We start from the raw sequence: 21,867 nt of genomic DNA on the forward strand, positions 1-21,867 counted from the left end.
TTGCAGCTGTTTAATATTGTAAGTGCTGCTATATATTTATTGTATTTGTAGTTGCTTTTTAAAATGTAACTGTGAGGAACAATTGCCTGATGCTTTTTGAGACTTCCTGTATTGTGTATTGTGTGTGTGTGTGTGTGTGTGTGTGTGTGTGTGTGTGTGTGTGTGTGTGTGTGTGTGTGTGTGTGTGTGTGTGTGTGTGTGTGTGAGAGTGTAGGTTAATAGTTTTTGGATACTGACTAATGATCATTCCAGATACAGAGACAAACCTATTGACCTGATGTGTTCATATTTGGATATTACGTCAAAGTACATTTCCTTTGTAGGTTTAATTACCATAACTTGACGCTTCCGATCCTTTCGCTGGAATGACACAGTATTAAAGTAAATAGGAAATAAACAATTGTATTTCCTTCCATTAATTTACTCTTTGTTAGCTGACATTTAGCTTAGCTATTGTTGGTCTCTCAGAGTTTCTAGCAAAACAGACACAGATTTACCTCTGTAAATAAAAATAAAATGGATCCTTCAAGTAGATGTTAACACAACTGCTTCACATTTATTGGTGACTTTTCAATTTACCGGCTGAATTAAGAAGTAAGTGGATTTTCCATTGCTAGCTAATTAAGCTAACGTTAGCCCCATTAGCTGAAGGAAACTTTGTTCACAGGGTTTTTCATGTTGTAAACATATCATACAAAGTATATTTCTGCATTTATATCTGTTGGTGTTTGCGTCTGCTGAATGAGACTGCTTAGAGGTAAAGAACATGGTTATCATTCGACCAAAAAAAACCATATTAATGTTATGCAGCAGCTAATTCAAATCTCTATGTAATTTGCGCATAGGCTAACAATGCTTATTTTCAATACACCAGTGGCACTGTAGTGAAGTTAGAGCCTTGTCAGTGGGCACCTGTTAGTTAGGTGTTAAAGACGTGGCGTCTTTAACACCTCTGCTGATTGACTTACCAGGGTAAAATGCTAACAGCTCACCATGCCCCTCAGCAGGTGTGCATGCAAGCAAGCTGGTAGCACCTGAAGGCAACACATTGTGTGCTAAGCTGCTGCTGTAAAATCACTTTGGTTATAATGCTCTGATAAGGTGTTTACAGTGGGAAAAAGGCAGAATGTAACATCTTGTCTTTACAAGCAGATAACAAGGGTCACACAATTTATGTGAGGGTCAGGAGAGGGATTGGAGTGGAAAGGAGAAAATAACTTACTTTTAACTTTAAATGGGAATAATTGCAAAGTCTACAATACACAGGTTCCTTACTAAACATGTCCTTGCATAGATTAACATTAGCAGGAAAAAGCTATTAACAACAGAAGCTACTGAGATCAATAAAGATACATCAGAATCAAAATATATAAGTGATTTGAGGCCCTGGCAGGTAACGCAGAGTAAACACTGTTTGGTTTGATTGGCAGGTTATTGTTGAGTCTGTGTGGGTGTTGAGGAAGGTTGGACCTTCTCTCAGGACGTAGCCTCACTTCCCTCCCTCAGAGGCTCTCAGGAGGAGAGCAGTATGCCTTTTAACTTTTTATACTTGTGCTGTGTTTGTTAAGGCCACATTCCCTGAGCCTGGCTGCGACTTGTGTTATTCTTCCTGTGCTGTTTGCCCCACTCGCAGCTGGAAGGACAGGAAAAACGATCTGGAAAACTACTTCATGTATGTCATCGGTGATTACAGGACGGCAGCACTGTGCCTGGTATTGGCAGCCTCACGCCTTGGCTCGCAGGCCTGAATCATGTTGTCCCATGGGGGCAACGCTGCGCACCCCTCCTCACTCAAGGCCTCACTTCTGCTTCCATGCAAGGAACTCTGTGAGTCCATGCAGCCCTGTCAGCACTCTTCCTGTGGAGGAACTGGAGAGGAAGCTCCACCAGGCAGCCTGAGGTGGCCAGAGACCTCCACAACTTTCAATTTATTGCTTTTATCTTTCCAGTTGGAACAGAAATAACAAACTCTGCATCACATACGCAATTAACAAATGGTGGAGGAAAAATACAACTTGTAAAAATACTCTATTTCAAGCAAGACTCCTACTTTCAAAATATTGAGTATTGCAAACAAGACAATATAACCTTTGCTATAGAGCAGCTTCTATGGCTCAATAATAATGCAAAAAGAATGACATAACAGTAGCAATAAGACATTTGTTTTAATGTCCATTACATAGCACTATAGCTACAGTATGTCATCCATATAATACACATGTCACAAGGCGAAAGCCCTGAGTGTATGGTTTAACTATATTGTGTTTTGTGACACACTATTTGATGAATTAGTGTAGTAGAAGCAGGAAGTATAAGAACATTGAAATAAAGTGCCAGCACCTCAAATCTAAACTCAAGTGAATGCAATTTGCTGTTTTTCACCTCTGCGATCAACAAGATAACGTTCATTATTTTGATCAAATTAACCATTAGATCAACCTTATTTATGGGATGCAAACATTCTCTCAGATCCCTTTTCTTTTCATTGCTTCCTCCTTCCTCTGCTGCCACTTTCCCAGGCAAAAGACCTGCAGGAGCAATCTGCGGGGATCAGGAATGACAAGGCAGTCCGGCCTCCCATTGTATGTGAGCGTTTACTCAGCATGGAGGAGCAAGGACAGTAAGGCTACAAGAATACAATAGGCTCATATTTATTTACTGCTTAGTGGTAGCCAGGGAGCCCCTCCCACCCCCCCAATAGCTGATAGCAGCTTTACAGTAATAGACCTCTAATAAAGGCCTCAGAGGGCAAGTAGAGGCCAGACTCACTGGCTCTGCCCTCGGTCCATTTTAAACTCAAACCATGTAAAAAAGTTTAAAAAACATGATTTCTCACCACAGATATATTCTAATTTTGAATTGCAACGAACAGATTTACTACTTCACTTCATTTAACATGGTGAGAGTTTTACAAGTTGATATACCTGATAAGGTTGCTGCCATTTCGAAATTGTATCAAATTATTTTGTAATGCCAGTCTCAATACTTTGGAAAGTAGGCATAATTCAATCTTATATTTCTTATAGGAATTGTCCTTTAAACCCATCTCCTCTACAAATCTTTAAATGGACTTCTTAAAGTTTAATTTACATGATTTTGGCACTAACATGATCAGAATATTCTCACAGTTTTAAACAGATCGTGTTTTTTTCTGAACTCTTTAATAGTTTACTATCGAAATGTTAAAATATGTGATATTGAGACAGAGCTGCAAATATCGAATGACTATGTACTATTAGGAGCAATTGGAAAAGCAGTAAGGCTATAGGTTTGTGTGTAATGCTTTAGAGTTCCAGTGGAGGGCTCTCTCTGTTGTATTGATTCATCATCTATCTGTAAGACATAAAGCAGAACTGTTATTTAGTTGTATCCAATAAGCTGCATTTCCCTGCTTACTCTAAATCCAGTACAATGAATACTGCACATATTTACCTCAGTGTTTTGATCTTAAGGTGAAATCCCATAGTGTTTTTCCTGCTGATCTGCTGTTATCTGTCAGCAGCTTGACCATCAGTTACACTTGTTTCACTTGTTATTTATCCAACTGAAAAACTTCTGAAATCAACCAAAGCGGCGACTATCTGACCTACATGACCGTGTCTCAGGCTTCAAAAAATTAATTTTCCGAGAGGCATTATGAGAGCTAGATTTATTGGTTGTGGGTGTAATTGTGAGAGCAAGGCTGGAGTTGAGTGGCTTTGATGCCCCCGTCCAACCCCTCCTCCAATCCCGGAGTTTCAGAGATTAACTCAGACACTGGATTAAAATCTCAAAATAGAGAAATCCTTTTTAGATGAACAGATTGATTAAAAAGGGGAAAGTGTGGTGTGGGACTGAGCTGTTGATTTCCACTTGAGCCAGTGAAACTCTGAAAGAGTTCACATGGGATGAATTCCAACTGTTTGCAGCCTGATATTTGATCCATATGAACTTTGATTCCTCTTGTTTATGGTGACACTATAGTTATGACTGCTAATTTGCATTAAATATTAATCTAAATCAAGCTAAAAGAGTAGACATTTCTTTATTAAAAAATAAACTAGCAATCAATAAAATGACAACGAGAACATGACAAAGTGCTCAAAAACTAAATCAATTTTGAGTGCTAGCAAGCAATACATGCCTGCTTGTGCACAGTTTCAGGAAACCCTTTGAGCTCGCTTTTAAGTACCCTGTGATTTTGAACCTTAACTTTTTGTGCAGGTTTTAAGCAAAGCAACATATTTATATTTTCTTCTTGCTTCACTGCTGGGTCTGGTGTCAACAGATAAAAGCCTGATTCTAGATATCGTCATCATTGTGTGGGCCTGTTTGATTGCGGGAAGCAGGTGTATGTTAGTATGGCCTTTCAGACCAAATGTAGTCATCCACTCACTTCCCCTTAGACCCCAGGTTCCCTCTGCATTTCTCAGCAGAGCCCGGCCCTCTTCCCTCCCGCAAGCATGTGTGTATGCATGCATGAAACCATCAAACACCACATACAGCTGCACGTATTAAACATTTGTTGCATACCCATTTACATTTTATTTATGCTGCTCAACTCTCTTTTACCCTCATCTCCCCTCTCCTTCCAGACCTAAGCTCTCTTCCTTCCTGCCCTCTTACAGCTTCCTGCTCCGGCTCTTATCACTCCAGAAAACATGACACAGTCTCAGCACAGTCAAACCAACACTAACCTCTGTAGTCCCTTTTTCCTTGGCCATCACTGCCTTAAATGGAAGTATCGTGGCCCCTTTGGGGTCTAAGGTCCCTGCAGGGGGTGATGGGATGTCACAGAGTCCATGTCACCCACCTGGGCCAAATCTGTTAATGGACTTATTTATTATAAACAATATCCTCTACTTCACAGCCTAGGGAGGAACAATACATCTGAAGTGGCCAGGCGTGTTTTTATTTATGTATTTATTTATCTGAGAGGAAGCCGTGGGCACATTGGGCCTTTATCAACTCATTCTCCTCTGAGGGGTTTTCCTCTGAGCTGAGGAAATTGTATGCTTTGATTTACTATGTAAATCTGGGCCTTAGAATAAAGCAAGGTGAGGAGGAGATGGAATGAGGCCAAAGCTTTAAATCAGTTTGTGGTTTAAAGGTGCAGAATCATGCTTAAACTGACATCCTTTAGATTTATTTTTAGAAAATGTGCATATTCTAAATCACACTACTCCTACTTATTAAAATCAGCATCATTTTGGCATATTTTCTCAAGATGACACTTAAGATTTAATAAATGCTTATTGGAGCATCTTGAGTAACATTATTTGCATCACTTGCATGTTGTGTTTATTGTTGTTCTATGACATCGCCGGCAGATACGGGTCTGCTAAGGCATGATAGAGCCTTTGTTATTGTGAGGCCACAAGGCCATCTGATAAGGCCCCATGCTGACAGCCTGCAGCGATAACACATGTTTTGGATGGTTTCGAGCCAAAAAACGCCGAACCTGCCACTGCACAGAACGCAACAATTACTGCAAAGTTCAAAGTGCGCACCCTGAGCATTGATCAGAATATCTGGATGCCATATATAAGCTGCGGGTAGCGTCCTCTGGGGTCTCCATTGTTTTACACTCTACAGCATGTAATGGGCAAGCTTTTGTCCCGATGCAGCATGTAATGATATCAGGGGGGACTTTCCCCTGAGCTTCCTGATATGAGCTGTTCCCATGTCATCATAAAGGGATAATCAGGATTGATTGTGATGGTGATAGAGAGAAAACAATTGTTAAACCTCTCTTTAAAGAAAAACTGCAGGAAATTCCTCTGGCAAATGTGCTATTTACGCAAAAAAATTAAGCCACATTAGCATAAATGTTGGGTCATGTTTGGGTTCACCTATTACATCAAGTTTTTAGCTCAATGGTTTGTGGTCCAATATATCCCACTGTAAGACAACAACTTATCTCACGTATAAATGTAACATGTAAATGAGTGAGCTTTAGATGTGCTTTATGCTAAGCTTAGCTATCTGTAGATTCAGTGTTATTAGACGTATAATTAAACTAAGAAAGTGAACCGTTGCAAATGACCTTGTTTATATGAGGCTGCAGGGGAGGATTTGGTGCAGCACAACCTGAGGTAGGGAGTGAGTAGATATTGATGCTCCCGACCATTGTGTTTAAATGAACTGAGGAGATAATCTCCATCAGGTGAACTCAGACACTGCAAGGTTTAGTCAAACACAGGAACTCCTTGAAGTGTAAGATAGTCAAGACATGTGAGATAATGTATTGACAAAACGCTCTCACGGCGTACATTGTATTAAAACAGCCGTGTTTTGTCCTAATGATTCGTCTTAGAACATGATATCAGCCCTCACTTTGCTCTATAAGGGAAAAAAAATAAGATGAAAGTAAAATGTTCACACCTTGGGTTGATTTTTTATTCCAGTGTCGTTAACTTGACACCAATCCAGCTGCCTCGTGTTTAATTAATGTGATGGGACATTAGTTTGACAGGAGCCTTGAGCGACAAAGAAACCTTTTTACAGAAAAAATGTGTGAATCTGATTAAAGGTTGTTCGGTGCTTCCTATTAATGCTGCTTGTTTCCATACAGCCTTAGTGTAAAGGGAACAACGTAGGGAGGAAGCCCTCACACACACACAGTGCATTTCCTCCATAAAACCACAGCTGTGTGAAAACAACACATTCCTCAGCCATTTCTCTCACTTTAGCACAATACAGAACAACAGGGTCTGCAGAGCACTGTTGTTTATAATTCACTGGATTGAGACTCATGTCCGTGCTCCGAAAAGGTGTCCAAATTACTTTGCATTGACTGCGCGATTATACTAAAGTGTTTTGTCATAAAAAGGTAGTGTAAAAATTAGAGTTGATGTGGTGAAAACATTTTTTAAGGAGCTATTAACCGCAGAGCATTAAAGGAGAAGTTGACACATCTATGAGGAAGTTCCAGTTATGAGTTTTGGAGTATTTGTTCTGTAATCTCCAGATATGACAACGCAGTATTTCACTGTGAAAAAAAAAAGTCACATGTTAAGTCTTATGGTTTTATTTCCACAACAGCTAAGGATGAGTTTGAACTCTTATCTTCTGTCTTTGCAGCTCCCTTGCTTACCCATATTGATCCAGATTCTTGCTAGGTGCGATGCCACTGATCACACACGCTATTATTGATTGACATTGGTCACTCTGGGCCTACATGGCGTCCTGTTAGCACCCTCGGGGGTGTCTGCGTTTTGTTCTACGCTTTAGCGCCTCAAAAAAGGCAAAGGCCACACATGAAAGGATTCAGAGTGTTTGAGCGACTGAGGGATCAATTCACACCCTGATTGTCATATACAAAGGCTTCACTGTCTCATCGTTTCCAAAAAACCCAGTCTGGAGAGTTTGATCAGTAACTAACTACTTTCATCACAAAGGAATCAAACAGAGATTCTCCAATCTAGATATTGCTTTGGTTTCATCAAAATTGAAGTATTCTCTTTAACCTGCATCATCAGGTTGTAGCAAAACAGAATAGATGAATTGAGGGACTTCTTAGGGCCGAGGGGTCAAAGGCAGGTCAAGTTGCAGTAGTATTTGTGGCAACCGTGGATGGTGGCCAACAATAATGGCACAATCTATCATTTGTTTTCTCACTAATACTAATGAAGTTCTTTATTATTTTGCCTGGAAAAGCAAGTGCAAAAATGGTTTGACCGTTGAATAAGACTTTGGTGTTTATCTGTTGGCTGGACTGAAGTATACTTGGCACTGAAGTAATTGTTGTCGGAGTAAGACTGATGTTAAAAAAGTTGTATCATTCGGCTGCAGTTCTGATATTTTTTTAATATTTGTTCATGTGTGTTTTTCTTTCCCAAAAGAACCCAAAAAGTTATTTCAGGCTCATACACATGTGTCAAGGACAAAAAGAAAAGAAAGGCCCAAAATAGACAAGTCTTATCAGTTTGGGAATGGTCCTAGCACCAGTATGAACAATGGCGTTGGGAGATGGGAGCTGAGGTTGACCCTAATAATGCGACTGGTCCTGTCAAGGAACCTGGAGAACAGGAAGCCCACCGTACCTCTGTCTTGATGGATAAAGTCATAAAAATGATAAACACGAGTCTGGATTAGCCTGAGACAGGACAATGTGCTGGTCAGCGGCGGGGAGGATTCGGGTCGGGTCAATAAGAGTGAAGAGATGAAAGAGTCTGCCCCCCCCCGTGTGGCTGACCTCCCCGCTCATTTCACAGAGGAAACCTGGGTTTTCCCTTTCCCCGCTTACTAATGGCGATTCATTAGTCAATCAAGACGTTCTATTATATTAGATATTTTTCTCCCTGTGGAGTTGGAATAAAAAAAAATCGGAGCTCAGTTACAAAAGAGTGTAAACACTGGAGTTGAAGGAAAAGTCTGGTTATTAACACAAAGCTAAAAAAACATATATATATATATACACACCAGAGTAATGGCTGAAAATATAATGATAGGTTCCTTATTAAACATTTTATAGGTATTATAAACCCCCAGGTTAACTTAAAGTGGACCTATTATGCTATATTGGAAAAATATATTGTAGGGCCATACCTATAGAAAACATGTCTGTGAAGTTTTTTGCTTAAAATACCAAACAGTTCACCCATTGTAGCCATGCCTCATACTGCTCATACCCCTCTTTTGCAGCCCTGTTAGAGAAACGCGGATTTTGGGTCTTTAGCTTGAAAAAAAAAAAAGAGGAGGCGGAGCTAATGCCTGATCAGAATTCTACCGGAGATAAAGTTCAATTCTGCTGTGATAAAACGCCATCCTGTTCTAAACCACATCAAAGATTATTTCTGAAACAGTATGGGGCACAAATCCTTTTTCTCTTGCGGGTTTATCACAAGGTGAGTTCCTTTTTTTATTTCCTGCTTTTTAAACACATGTGCTACAGTACAGGTTAGCTCTGAGTGTTAGCGAGGCTTGCTAATGTAAACAAAGACGAGATTACGTCCAAAACACGTCAGGCATTGTTTCTGATAGCAATTTTCTGTGGGTCCGCTGCCGATTTGACGTCAGATCGGCAGCAAATCTGTATCCTCTCGTTGTACCCCTGTTTTTAAAAGATTTGGGTACGGAGGAAAAGAGAGAGGGTTTCATTTTCTGATGCTGCGTGAGTTCCCTGACACACCGGGGACACATATTTATATATAAAAGACATCACAAAGTGCATTTTGCATGATAGGTCCCCTTTAATCTAATTTATAAGGAAAACACACGTTAATATTGCTATCGGAATTTACTATTGAAAAAATCCATCAGAGTTTACAGAATTACCTCCTGCTTGCCATTGACTTACTATACTCGTAAAAAGAAAGACTCTTTACTATTATATACCACTTTTCTGTCTGTAAGCTAAATGTGAGGCGGCCCCCTTTAACAATGTAGCTTAGCTTAACATCAAGAGTGGTAAGTTCCTTATTGTTTCGTTATTTAGGAGCAGTCCAGCTGAAATACTGATTTTCTTTTGTATGAACTTAAAAGAGGTTTATATTAGCTTTTTGCTATTGTACATGCAAAGGCCTCTTCACACGTCTCATGCCACTGATTCAAGGCCTAACACACTATCCTTGACATTATTATTTTGTATAACCGTATCCTTCAAGTCGCCTGACTGAAAGCACAGCACTATGGATGTTCTCAGGAAAGAGACTTTGATTATTTAACTTGTTGCTTCTGTTTTATTGTTGGCTGACCCCTGGCAGCGAGCGAACCCAGGGGTCACCACAACTTGTCGTGAAAAGTTTCCAAACATCCCCATGTTAGCATAACTAAAGGCATATTTAAGATTTCTCTCAGACCGGGGGGCTTTGGTTTAGACAGAGAATGAGGGGCGAGACGAGAAGATAAGGCGGATGCGCTCATCTCCAAACTGAGCCGAAGAGACAAACAATAAATAGTTTTATCATCAGAGCATCTTCATGAGGCGGGGGCCGGATGGTATGCTGTGCTGGGGTACAGGGTGAAGATATCAAAATGTCCTCTTTGGTCAAAGTGGAGTGAACCGGCACTATAAACACAAGTATATTCCCGAAAACTGTACCACTAGTAATAACACATTAATACATCTATGTGTAAATGTCAGTTACAGGGAATGATGCACTCAGTTTCTGCCTTGTTTTTGGCGTCACTTGCCAGAATTTCATGTCCCCAATTTCAGTGACCAAAGAGAGACCCTGGGAAACAAACATGACGAAACAGACTCTCACATCCTGCTTGCAAGCATCATTTAACCACCACTACCTGTAGATGATCTCTCATATCTCTATCATGACGTGATTTCATGTCACTCAAAATCACTCCATGATATCAAAAAAGCCATCTTTACAGTCAGACATTACATTTTTCCTCCCCACTACTGTTCTTAAGAGTTTGACTGACAGCTGACACCAGAATTAAAATTCGTTTTTAATACCCGAGTGAGGATATTAGTGTCAAAAGTATTCTGTCTTCAGGAAAATGTGTGATTTCTATTTACAGAATCAATAGAAAAGATGTTTCTCTCCTCCTTTCTCTCCTGCACACCTGTTATGTGCTCCCCTCCTTTGCTCATTCTCTCGTACTGTCGAAGACCCTTCCCCCATCCTGAAACACCTCCCGCTCTCTCGAGCAGGTGTTGGAGGAAGTCAGAATCTAATCAGGTAATCTAAACAATCACTATCTCACCCTAGATAATCACAAATGTCTACACACTGAGTGGATGGCTTCTAATTTATTTTCGATACATGTGACCAGGGTTTGGTGTAAGGAGGCAACTAACCATGATTTCAAAAAACATAGGACAAGTTTGTCCTTTAACCCTTTTTTATTGACTATAGAGAACCACATTTTGGTTTATTTTCTTAGCATTTTATACCACATTGTTTTGGTTTTCGGGCACACAACATTTTTGTTTTGGTTCACTGCTCTTATCGTCGTTGGAAATAACAGCCGTTTTGAACAGGGAACTTAGCCAAAGACTGAAAACTTGTTTACCATGCTGAAAAAGCGTTCACTTCTTCTGCATTTTACCATGGGGGGTCAATGCAGATGGCCACGCTTTTGGAGCCAGAGCCTAAAATTGTCTTTTGAGGAACCCATTTTTTGGCACTTCCATGTTGAATTTATTTTTCAGTACCGGATGTTGATGCCTGGTGGTAATAAGTTACTGAAATATAATCAATAGCACCTTAATAAGATGATAAGATGTAAATGTCAGTACCCAAGTGACATGTGTAAATGTTTGGTATTTTTCTACATGATAAACAGCTCAAATGAATTATACAGTATCTCTTAATTAACTACTTTAAAAATGTACTTCCTTACATAAGTGTAAGATTGAAGAACCCGGTGATAAACCCATCCATTTGCTGCTAATTAGTATTGTTTAAACTCAGAACACTTTGCCCTTATGTGGCTTTGTCCAGCTCAGGCCTCTGCAGCTCCAGCGGCTCAGGGGATCAGTGCAGAGTGCTAACATATATATACCTTCCGTCCCTGTGATTTAAACTAACACCGCTGCCTCGCTGCTCGGCACAAAGGAGCCAGCAAACACATTGTGCAATTCCCAAGAAAGCCACCCACAGACATTAATACAGCGAGACTGGCGACCAGCAGCTTAACTGCGTTTCAGAACTCACTTGGAAGGCGGACAGTTTGTGCTGCTACGCCAAGGACAGGAAGTGCTTGCAGAGGGACAGGAAGTGCTCACCGCTGCAGTAGCCGAGGCTGGAACTGAGATAATGCCATTGTGTAAGCAAGCCAAGTGACCTCTCCCTGAGCGGAGAGTCCAGAGGCTGGCGTCGGGAGCCCTGGCCCCCACCCATCCCCAGACTCCCCAGGCACGGGGTGGGGGACTCAGTGAAGGGACAGGGGGAGGAATGGAGAGAGGATGAGGGGGGGCTGAGGCGTGTCCCCTCTCCCCTCCACTCCTCTGGGTTGACTCTGAACCTCACCTTGTAGAGGAAATGTGGCTACGACTCCAGACTTTATGACTTCTCCCATCAAAAGCCAGGATTTCTCCCTCCCACACAGCGAGAGGGAGAGAGAGGTGGCCCGGGCACACTCATACCCACGCCCATGTCAACACACACGCATGTAAACACACACACATACAGTCTCTCTTTCTCCACTCTCTGAGGATCGGAGGGGGAAAAACCTTATCAGGTCATCAGTGGTAAAATAGACGATGACAGTATTATAGTCCAGATCCTGGACCTCCATCCAAAACACCCTCCCACCAACCCCCAGAGGGTCACCCAGCATGCTCTGGAGTCCCCGCTGGTGTCTGCATAGGGCCACAAAAAGGTTGCATAAGCATCTCTCATATTTCTGTCAACCCCTTTAGAGGTGTCACAGGGACCATTACCCACAACGAGATGGGAACGGGCCGAGGAAAGATGGCAGGTTGAGGTCTGCTGGCTCTGATAAGAACCTGCATCAGACTGTGGGTGATGTTTGGGTTTCTGGCCACAAACAGGGCTTCATTCTCTGCCACATAAACATACACGTCTATTTGAGTTGCAACAGGTTGCTTTAACCTTTCCCTCTCATGTCACCGCATGCAACACCAAGAAAACACATTCTAACACGTTTCTGTTGCTTGATCATATCTTTCATAGAGATAACCAAGTTTATATTCTAACTAATGGCGGATTTTACCTACAAATATTGCATGAAATATGAAAAGTCCAAAAGGTTCATCCTAAACTCAAATTGAAATGTCACCTTATGTAGGTTCAGTAAAACATATTTGTTGAGACCAAATGCATTTTTGTAAAGTTAAATACCCTTATTTTAAACTTTTTAACTCAGAAAAAGTTAATAAAGTATAGCCTATACAATAAAGTTAAGTAAGTAAAATAATTTGATTGAAACATACTAGTTTAGATATTTTAGGTGAAATGCACCTTCACGATTTATGTGAGCTGCATAATAGCTGACCACATAAAACGAATTTATGATTGTTTTAAAGGTTTAATCATCACATGGCACTATTCCAACCATGTCCCTGTATTCTCATATTCCTAAAGAGAAAGATTTGTGGGCTTTTTTTCCAGACTGTCTGTTTTCTTCATACATGTGATACTGAAAGGTAATTTAAATCAGTCAACTTAATCAGTCAGCTGTTTGTTTTGTTCATTAGCATCCCAGACTGACGTCTAGTCGGGGAAATACCGTGTATCCAAACTGACAAATGAACGTCACACTCGGAGACGAAAGAGCATCAGTATCGCATCCGTTTTTTCGTCAGAGGCCTCATCACTTAACTATGTAATGGGTGTTTATTTAAGCTTTCTCTCCTCTTATTGATTTGACTCTTAGGTTGTCTTAATCCTCTATTGCCGTCTTTTATCTGCGCCTCTCATTAGACTGAAATCAAAGAACGTCTCCATCGAGTTGCGAATGAGGGGGCCATTAAGTCCACGCGTAAATCAGATATGCAAGATTTTAACACAGTCACCCCACAATACACATACTGACGACCAAGTGGGTTGTTGTCTGAATATTAGTGTCAGTCACGGGGGAGAATTGAAAATGGACCAAATAAAACGTTATTGTGGATTTTATCAGTCACACCTGTTTTTGCTCATGGAGTAAAATCTTGCACTTTTCTTTTTTTTTTAACTATGCACTAAAGCATAGTAATATATAGTTTCGTGCTATAAAAATCATATTAATCGAATTACTTGTATTTCTGGTTTTGCATTTGTTTCAAATCTCACTGCGTCTCTCCTTAAAGGGTCTCTGCGCCTCAGACAAGGGTCGGAGGCGGGCTACTCCAACTTTTTTACACCTTTGTAGTGGGCACTCCCACCCCATGGTGATTGGCTGCCTGTGAGTTTATAGCGCAGCAGCCTTCACATCCAGCGCAGAGAACTCGGTACAGTTCAGTCCATGCGACTCCTGGAAGTGCTTGATGGATGGGACTAATTACTTTCCAACTCAAACGCAAAACAAAAACCCTTGTATAGTTTTTCTGTAGGTTGTTTTCAGTTGTAGTGTGTTGCTGCCCGGTGGCTCTCCAAATCCTCCCATCTGGACAGAGATGAGTAGTCCCGATGCGGGTTACGCCAGCGACGATCAGACCCAGGCAAGGTGTACGATGTCAGTCATGATGCCTGGAATGGGACACTGCCAGTGGGCCGACCCCCACAGTCCTCTCGGGGACACCAAAGTGAAAAGTGAGCCGTGCGCATCCAGCTCCGGGAGCCAGAACCGCGGCGGCAAGACTGAACCGCGGATCCGACGGCCCATGAACGCGTTTATGGTGTGGGCGAAGGATGAGCGCAAGAGACTGGCGCAGCAAAACCCGGACCTGCACAACGCGGAGCTGAGCAAAATGCTGGGTAAGTCACTTTTATTCCATCAATCTCGTGATATGTGCCAGATATCTTCAAGTTGAGTGTTATTATTCCTATTTGCTTTTGTAATTTAGGATTCGTTATTTGAGTTTTATGTCAACTTTTATGGATATTCCACTCAAACAACAATTATTTCTCAATGAGTGCAGTGGTTGTTATGGCAGCAGGTGATGTCCCCATGTTATTAAAAGGGACTGAGTTAAGCTCCACATTTAACCTAAAAAACCTGTCCCTGCCCCCTGAAATGGCAACAAGCTATTTTAGTGTGCATGGCCAGACTGTACAGTATCTGCTGACATATCATTGATGTGCACTCTCCTCTTGACCTGCAGGGAAATCATGGAAAGCCCTTCCTGTGACAGAGAAGCAGCCCTTTGTGGAGGAGGCTGAGCGGCTGAGGGTCCAGCACATGCAGGACCACCCCAACTACAAGTACCGGCCCCGGCGGCGGAAGCAGGTGAAGAGGATTAAGAGGCTGGACTCTGGCTTTCTTGTCCACGGCGTGTCCGATCATCAGGGCCCGTCCATGTCCGGGGACGGCAGGCTGTGCGTGGAGAGTCTGGGCCTGGGCTACCACGAGCACGGCTTCCAGCTTCCCCCGCAGCAGCTCAGCCACTACCGAGATGCTCAGGGTCTTGGGGGCCCCTCTTATGAGAGCTACAGCCTCCCTACGCCTGACACCTCTCCTCTGGACGCTGTGGAGTCAGACCTCATGTTCTTCCCTTCACATTCACAAGAGGACTGCCACATGATGCCTGCGTACGCTTACCACTCCCAGGCGGCAGAGTACCAGTCCCAGGACCCTCACTCTAACCACCATGGCAACCCTAGACACCCCTCCACAGCTCCAGAGCAGCCCCCTTCCTACATGGGATGCCCTAACCCTTTGGCCATGTACTACACCCAGCAATGCAGTTCCAGCCAGGCCAAGCGGCACCCCGGTGGGGCAGGGCAACTCTCCCCCCCTCCTGACTCCCACCCTCACTCAGCAGACAGCGTGGAGCAGATGCAGCACTCCGAGCTGCTGGCCGAGGTGGACCGCAGCGAGTTCGAGCAGTATTTGAGCTCCTCTTCGGCACGCGGGGACATGCCAGGCTTGCCGTACGGGACACACGAGGCCGGCATGCAGGGACCTGAAAGCCTCATATCATCGGTGCTGTCAGACGCCAGCACAGCTGTGTATTACTGTAGCTACAACAACTCTTAACCTCCTGCTGCAAGGACACTCGACCTGACCTCAAATCTCTGTAGCTAAATTTGAACAAATATGTATTTTATTCTACTTGTCACTACTAGCCTGTCCTTCTAGGCCCCCTGACTGATGATTTTTTTAAAATGCCACTTTGGAGAAAGCTGTTGTACTGTATCTGTGTAAGAATAAGCCATAGACCATTTCAAACACTGAACTTTTTTTCTTCCTTTTGCAGGGATATTAATTAATTTTGTGATAATAAGTATTGTACAGTCAATATTTTAAAGTTTATGTATATACTGAAGGTGTTTTTTATACTTTTTTTTGCACTTTTGACAAATAAATTTCGCAAATAGAATCATCCTCTCTTGTATTTATTATTTGAATTGTTTCTACTTTTTGGAAAACATTCAATGACACTTTCTTTCATATGTTTTCATAATTAATTTAGTTTATTTTATGTAGTTTACTTTCTAAATCAAAATCAGCTCAAAGGAAACGATTGGATTTTATATTGAAATTAAAGAACAAATACATTTTCCAGATGTGTTTCCACTCACCACAGTGTTGCAGTTCATTCAGTGTTACCTCTGTTGATTTTTCCCACTTCCACATGGAGCATACATTGGCTCCCGGCAGCACCAGTTGCTCACCTGGAAGCGGGGCATCGGAGGGCTGCAACCCGGCTTCCTGGCCCGGTCAGAGTGGAGGTAATCTCAGGGTCCGTGTTACACATGGCGCCTTGTTTTCGCAGCATGGGAGAGCAGCTTATGCTCCGGACATCCTGTCTGAGAATGATTTAGTCTCTTCTGATTAATGGAAGCGGTCATTAAAATTCACTGTGTTGTACTACACCTCTTTTAACAATGGTGACACTTCATGTGGTGTATTTTCACAGCAACATGACACATAATTAAATCGAGCTATGGCATAGCAATGACATCAGGTCGTTATTTCAGTGCGTATACTAAATGATATAATCATCCACTAACTACAGTCTTTTTATTTGTCATACATCAAATGTATCAAGTGAAAATCTTTAAGAGATCAGATCAAACCTTGACAATAATTCATGGTATTTATAGCTGAGGAAGAGTCCCGTTTTATAAATAGTTTTTCCCTATTCTAAAAGGAAGAAGTTCTTCTCTCAGGGGTCATTCACCCTGACCTCTCGATCAATTTTTAGCACTACAGAGGAAACGTGTTCCAGAGGTGTATATATTCACGCGCTTTGTTCGAGTTTGAAATATTCGCTTATGTAGGCGAATAAGTGGTTCCACCTCAAGGTAAATATCTCTGGCTCTTCTTGTTGAATCTAAATAAATACATATTTATGTCCAAACAGCTAGCGTTTTCTGACTTCCACATACCTTTCTGAGAGTTTTCACCCTTAACACGAGTGAGCTGTTGTTACGTATTTACTTCCCTCGCACACAAACTAGTATCCCTTCAGGCCGTGCTGAGCAATCCGCTGTAATTGGTGTGAATGTGTTTAAATTCAGTCTGCAGTTGAGTGGCAGGTTTATCCTCCCTGTTGTTACGGCTAATGGGTGCATAACAACAGGCTCAGGCCACGATCCCTGAGGCATCAGCAGAGTGGGTGGGGGTCACCTGTGCATACTTAGGGAGAGGCAGACCCCCCATGTTAGCCATGATATTATCTCCCCACGCTAACTGATCAGGGCTAATTGACGAGGAAGAGCTCACTGTTTAAGAAACAGGAAGGTGTTCTTTTAAGTATGTTGGGAATTTTAACATGAGAAGTTTACTGCTGTGGGAGGTAAATTATTAAAAGTACATTTTGTTTCTCTCTTTGAATGGAAGTTGAGTATATAGACACTAAAATTCAGCCAGAGATTTAAGTGCTTAAGGTTTAATTTGACATAAAAACTAAAAATATGTTAAATTAAATGCAGTATGGTTACTCTTATGACAAGAAGGAAATATTAAGATACTAGGTAACGTTAATTTCAAATTACGCAAGCACCACATGCTCAAAATAAATACTAAAATCACAATTTATAAAACACACAAACATCGTATCAACACATACGTGTTTGAAGTTATTTCCACACTGATGAGGAAAATAACAATTCAAATGTGACTGTGATATTTTTATTATTTACATTTGCATTATTTAAGCCGTAGCACTGGGATGTTTCCAAGTAAAAGCAAAGAGTTCAGTCAGACTAGAGACAACAGTGTAATACTCATGAAATTTGGCCTCCCATGGTGTTCCTATTGCTGCCGTATTGTGTGTGTGTGTGTCCCGGGGCCTGGCTGCCAGCAGTCTGCAGAGAGACACCCAGAGATTACAGCAGGACGGCCGGCTACATTAACACTGCAGCACTTAATCAAGGCACTGCCCTAATCTCATCTCAGGTAGCTCACACACACACACACACACACACACACACACACACACACACACACACACACACACACACACACACACACACACACACACACACACACACACACACACACACACACCACACACACACACACACACACACACACACACACACACACACACACACACACACACCACACACACACACACACACACACACACACACACACACACACACACACACACACACACACACACACACACACACACACACACACACACACACCACACACACACACACACACACACACACACACACACACACACACACACACACACACACACACACACACACACACACACACACAGCCTCCAATAAACCACCAATATCAGCTGTATTTGACCAATTTAGAGGCAAGCAAAGTGCCCTCAGAGGGCTTATAAGTATGTATACAGTCATGCTAGCTGTGGTTTTATGTGCTGTTTATCCTAAATAAACACTGATTGTACATCTTCTTTATTCACTTCTTTATTAACTGGACCCAGGTGCAAACAATTATCACTAATTGGTTTCTGTGTCTCCAAATATTAAGCCATTTCAAAAGAATGATTTTTAATTTGGATGCAGTTGAGAAGTGGGTTGTGCTGACTTAGGCAATAACAACAAAAGTGCAGGAAACATTAATCAAATAAATGTTTTTCTCCAGAACTCATTAATAAAATAAATTACTTAACATCTTCTAAAGCATGTATTGATGGCTGACTAGCATGTATAGCTGTATGTATTCTACAATCCTCCCATTAATGGATAGTAACTTATCTAAGGATAAGGCCATTCGTTAAAATCCTTAAAAGAAAGTGGTGCCGTGTTCTCTTAGGAATGCCAAATCTTTTTTTTCTACTTTTTCTTTTTATGATTGCGAGTGTAAAATCAAAAAGGAATTTAAAGTCATCTCATCGGGCTTTGGGAATCTGAACGGTTTATTTGTAACTATATTTTATAGACAATATTAATGATTGAACATTTGTAAAAAAAGTTAATCATTAGTGAATATAGTGGTTCGTTAATGTCAACCGGGAAAAACAGGCAATGTTAGCAAATAAGTCAATAGAACAAGTCTGATAATTCATTCATTCTATGCTGAAAGGTCAACAAAGCTTGACTCAAGTTTCTATTACAACAATGCTCATAATACAACCACAAAATCTGCATCTGTGTTTGGAGCGTGTTTGGTTTCACCATAAATGTCACCCAGTAATGACCAAATAAAAATTGCTCTGTGCAAACTGATCGAGGTGAAGCTTCCTTTGTCCAGTGTCAGAGACAGACACAGGGACACGGGCTGCGAGGGCACAAACTGATTAAGTCATTGATAGTAGATTGCAAATACAGCATGTGAGACAGCTGCAGGAGAGGGTGTGTCTCTTTTCTAAAGCAGGGCTGGTTGCTCATAATCCCAGGCATATGCTGTCCCGCTCTGGCCTGATGGCTTTTATGGTCTCTGCCAGTCACACCATGGTCCAGTTGTGTTCCCACTATATATAGTGGATCCAGTCAATCTCAACTGTGAACTGTCTGTGACTCAATAGTTTATTTTTCTTTTGATTCCAGCCCTGCTTCTGTCACACATTAGGTTATACATAGATGTGTCAGGAGGTGATATATTCAACAGGTACCACCACTTTTTATGGCAAATCCCAGTTGATGTGTTAAATTGACAGGGATTATTCACAAATGGTTTTATTTTGAAGGCATGACTGCTTGGCTCGGTTACTTGAGGTGAAACATTTCTAATTGCATTTTAAATTGAAAAAAAAGTTGTTTATTAATGACTATAGCATCATATATTTAACTTAACTTTGAAGCTACTAAAGGGAGCAAAATAAATAGGTGAAAGGAAATCATTGAACCTCCATTTAATAAATGAGAAGAAACGTGTAAAAGTAGATGCCGATGATAAAAAGGTCACAAATGAGTAGTATAAAAACAAAGAGAGGAGTGATTATAAAAGGGTTTCCTGGTGCCAGTACATTTTTCAAGCTGGCAGGCACATTTGTTCAGTCAGGAATTGACAGCGAGCTGAATCGACTCCATGCCTCTCCTGATCAGCTCAGAGCTCTCCATTCTTTTGTTTGAATCCCCTTGTGGCATTCAGGACAATTTTTAGCTCGTGTCAAGGCGAGTAGTGAGTATAAGATGACTACATCAGCAGTCGGTTTCCTCTCCACTGTGTTTTTCTCTGGGAGGCTGAAAGGTGTTGGCAGAAAGCAGCCCCACTTTGCTCACTAAGTCTTGTGTCCTCTTTGTACAGGATTCCCTGTTGGCTTTGGTCCTTCCCTTCTGAGTAAACGTGTAGCCAAAGGAAAGTGAGCAATGTTGTTTAGCACCAAAGAACACTGTGTACTCTGACTAACTAGACATCCTAAATGACTAACTTAAGTTTGTCACAGCAGTTTTATAAATTGGGGCGGGGGGGAGGGGGGGGGGGGGGAAGCAAACACTTTCAGTGTAAAGATCGTTTTGACTTTAACATAAAATCACAAAATACAAAAATATATTTAAACCATCTCTAAAGCACCACTGAGACCGTCTGAAAAGTAGTTAAGAAGAACAGTTGGAAAAATGTTTGAAATGGATATAACGGACATGCAAAACTGAAATTGCTCAAGTAGCATGAGGGAAACTGGTGAAATAACTAAAAGTAGCATGATAGAAACAGTTGAAATAAATAAACTCTTTGAATAGGTTGAGCTAAAAACAATTTTTTAAATAGATTCTAATACATGATGAATTAGCTAGCTTAAAAACAGATACAAAGTTGAAATAGTTAGCCTAAACTTAAGTATAAAACAGATGAATTAGCTAGCTAAAGTAATGGATAAACACATGGAATTATTAGCTAATGGATATTAGAAATTCAATGATTGAAGACTTGGATTAAGGCAGTGGTTCTCAAACTTTTTCTGTCAGGCCCCCTCTTAGGAGAAAAAGAAAAAAAGTCGGGCCCCCCCAACACAAGTCAGGCTCAGTGGCGGCGCCAGAGATTTATTTTGGGGGTGCTGTGGGGTAGCTTGACGTTTCATAGAGGGTGCTCAAACATTTAGGGTTTCCCATTAATGTCCCGGGCGCTACAGCGGAATTTTCTACTGCAACACTCCACACGCATATACACAACGTACCCGCAACTGTTACAATGAAGGCTCGATAATCAGCTCACGGCATATAGGTGTAAGCAGGGGTCAAGTGCTATTTTTATAGGTGGTGTGTGGACCTCACATAGGGGGGTTCGGGGGCAAGCTCCCCCGGGAAGATTTATTTTTAAATATTGAAGTTAAATGCATCAATCTGGTGCACTTTGAGAGCAAAATGAAGAGATCTATGGATTTTTGAATCAATAATTTTTCAAATTATGATTTATTTATTTTTAAAATCTTTTTTATAAAAATTTTTCCTCCTGGTCTCTCGCGCCCCCCCTGGCATCCCTCTGCGCCTCTCAGGGGGGGAGCGCCCCCCACTTTGAGAACCACTGGATTAAGGTGACAAAGCTAGCAAAAAACTAAATGTAGGCTAATGGGTAGCCTATACTTGAATGAGCTACTCAGCTAAAGAAGCCTAATAGATAAGTGGTTGAACAAATGAATAATTAAATAGTAAGCCTACTGGCTAAAATAATTAATAAACAGCTGAAATATAGTTAGCTAAAATAAATAGATAAATGGTTCAACTATGTTGGTGTGAATAGCTCACACCAACTAACTAGCATGTTAGACAAAAAAGTTTGCAAACAACTGATTTATTTGATAAAGGTTAGGCCCTAGATGACAAAAATAATTAAATTAATGACATTTAATTTGAAGCTCAGCTGATGTGCAGTTCACAAGATAAATATGGACCATTGTCTCTTTATGTCTTTTTTATTTTTGTGGATCTTTGAATCCACAGTGCACCTGTTTTCACTTCCTCGTTCCGATGACTTCTGTTTGCTCCATCCATGAAA

The 21,867-nt window shown here is 41.3% G+C and overlaps 1 protein-coding gene across 1 annotated transcript; it reads left to right on the forward strand.

The window, feature by feature from the left end:
- Positions 1-13,814: 13,814 nt before the first annotated feature.
- On the forward strand, positions 13,815-15,874 carry sox17 (SRY-box transcription factor 17). Its single transcript, XM_034213941.1, has 2 exons — positions 13,815-14,309; positions 14,657-15,874. Exons 1-2 carry the CDS (start codon positions 14,009-14,011, stop codon positions 15,529-15,531), a joined length of 1,176 nt encoding a protein of 391 aa, XP_034069832.1. The 5' UTR covers positions 13,815-14,008; the 3' UTR covers positions 15,532-15,874.
- Positions 15,875-21,867: the final 5,993 nt, after the last annotated feature.

This window comes from Gymnodraco acuticeps, unplaced genomic scaffold (genome assembly GCF_902827175.1).
Source record: "Gymnodraco acuticeps unplaced genomic scaffold, fGymAcu1.1, whole genome shotgun sequence".
NCBI lineage: Eukaryota > Metazoa > Chordata > Actinopteri > Perciformes > Bathydraconidae > Gymnodraco > Gymnodraco acuticeps.

Bases quoted from the DNA above. Each gene is read 5' to 3' on its own strand.
- sox17 (XM_034213941.1), top strand. From the start codon at position 14,009: ATGAGTAGTCCCGATGCGGGTTACGCCAGCGACGATCAGACCCAGGCA. The intron at 14,310-14,656 runs GTAAGTCACTTT...CTTGACCTGCAG, and splicing joins GGAGCTGAGCAAAATGCTGG to GGAAATCATGGAAAGCCCTT.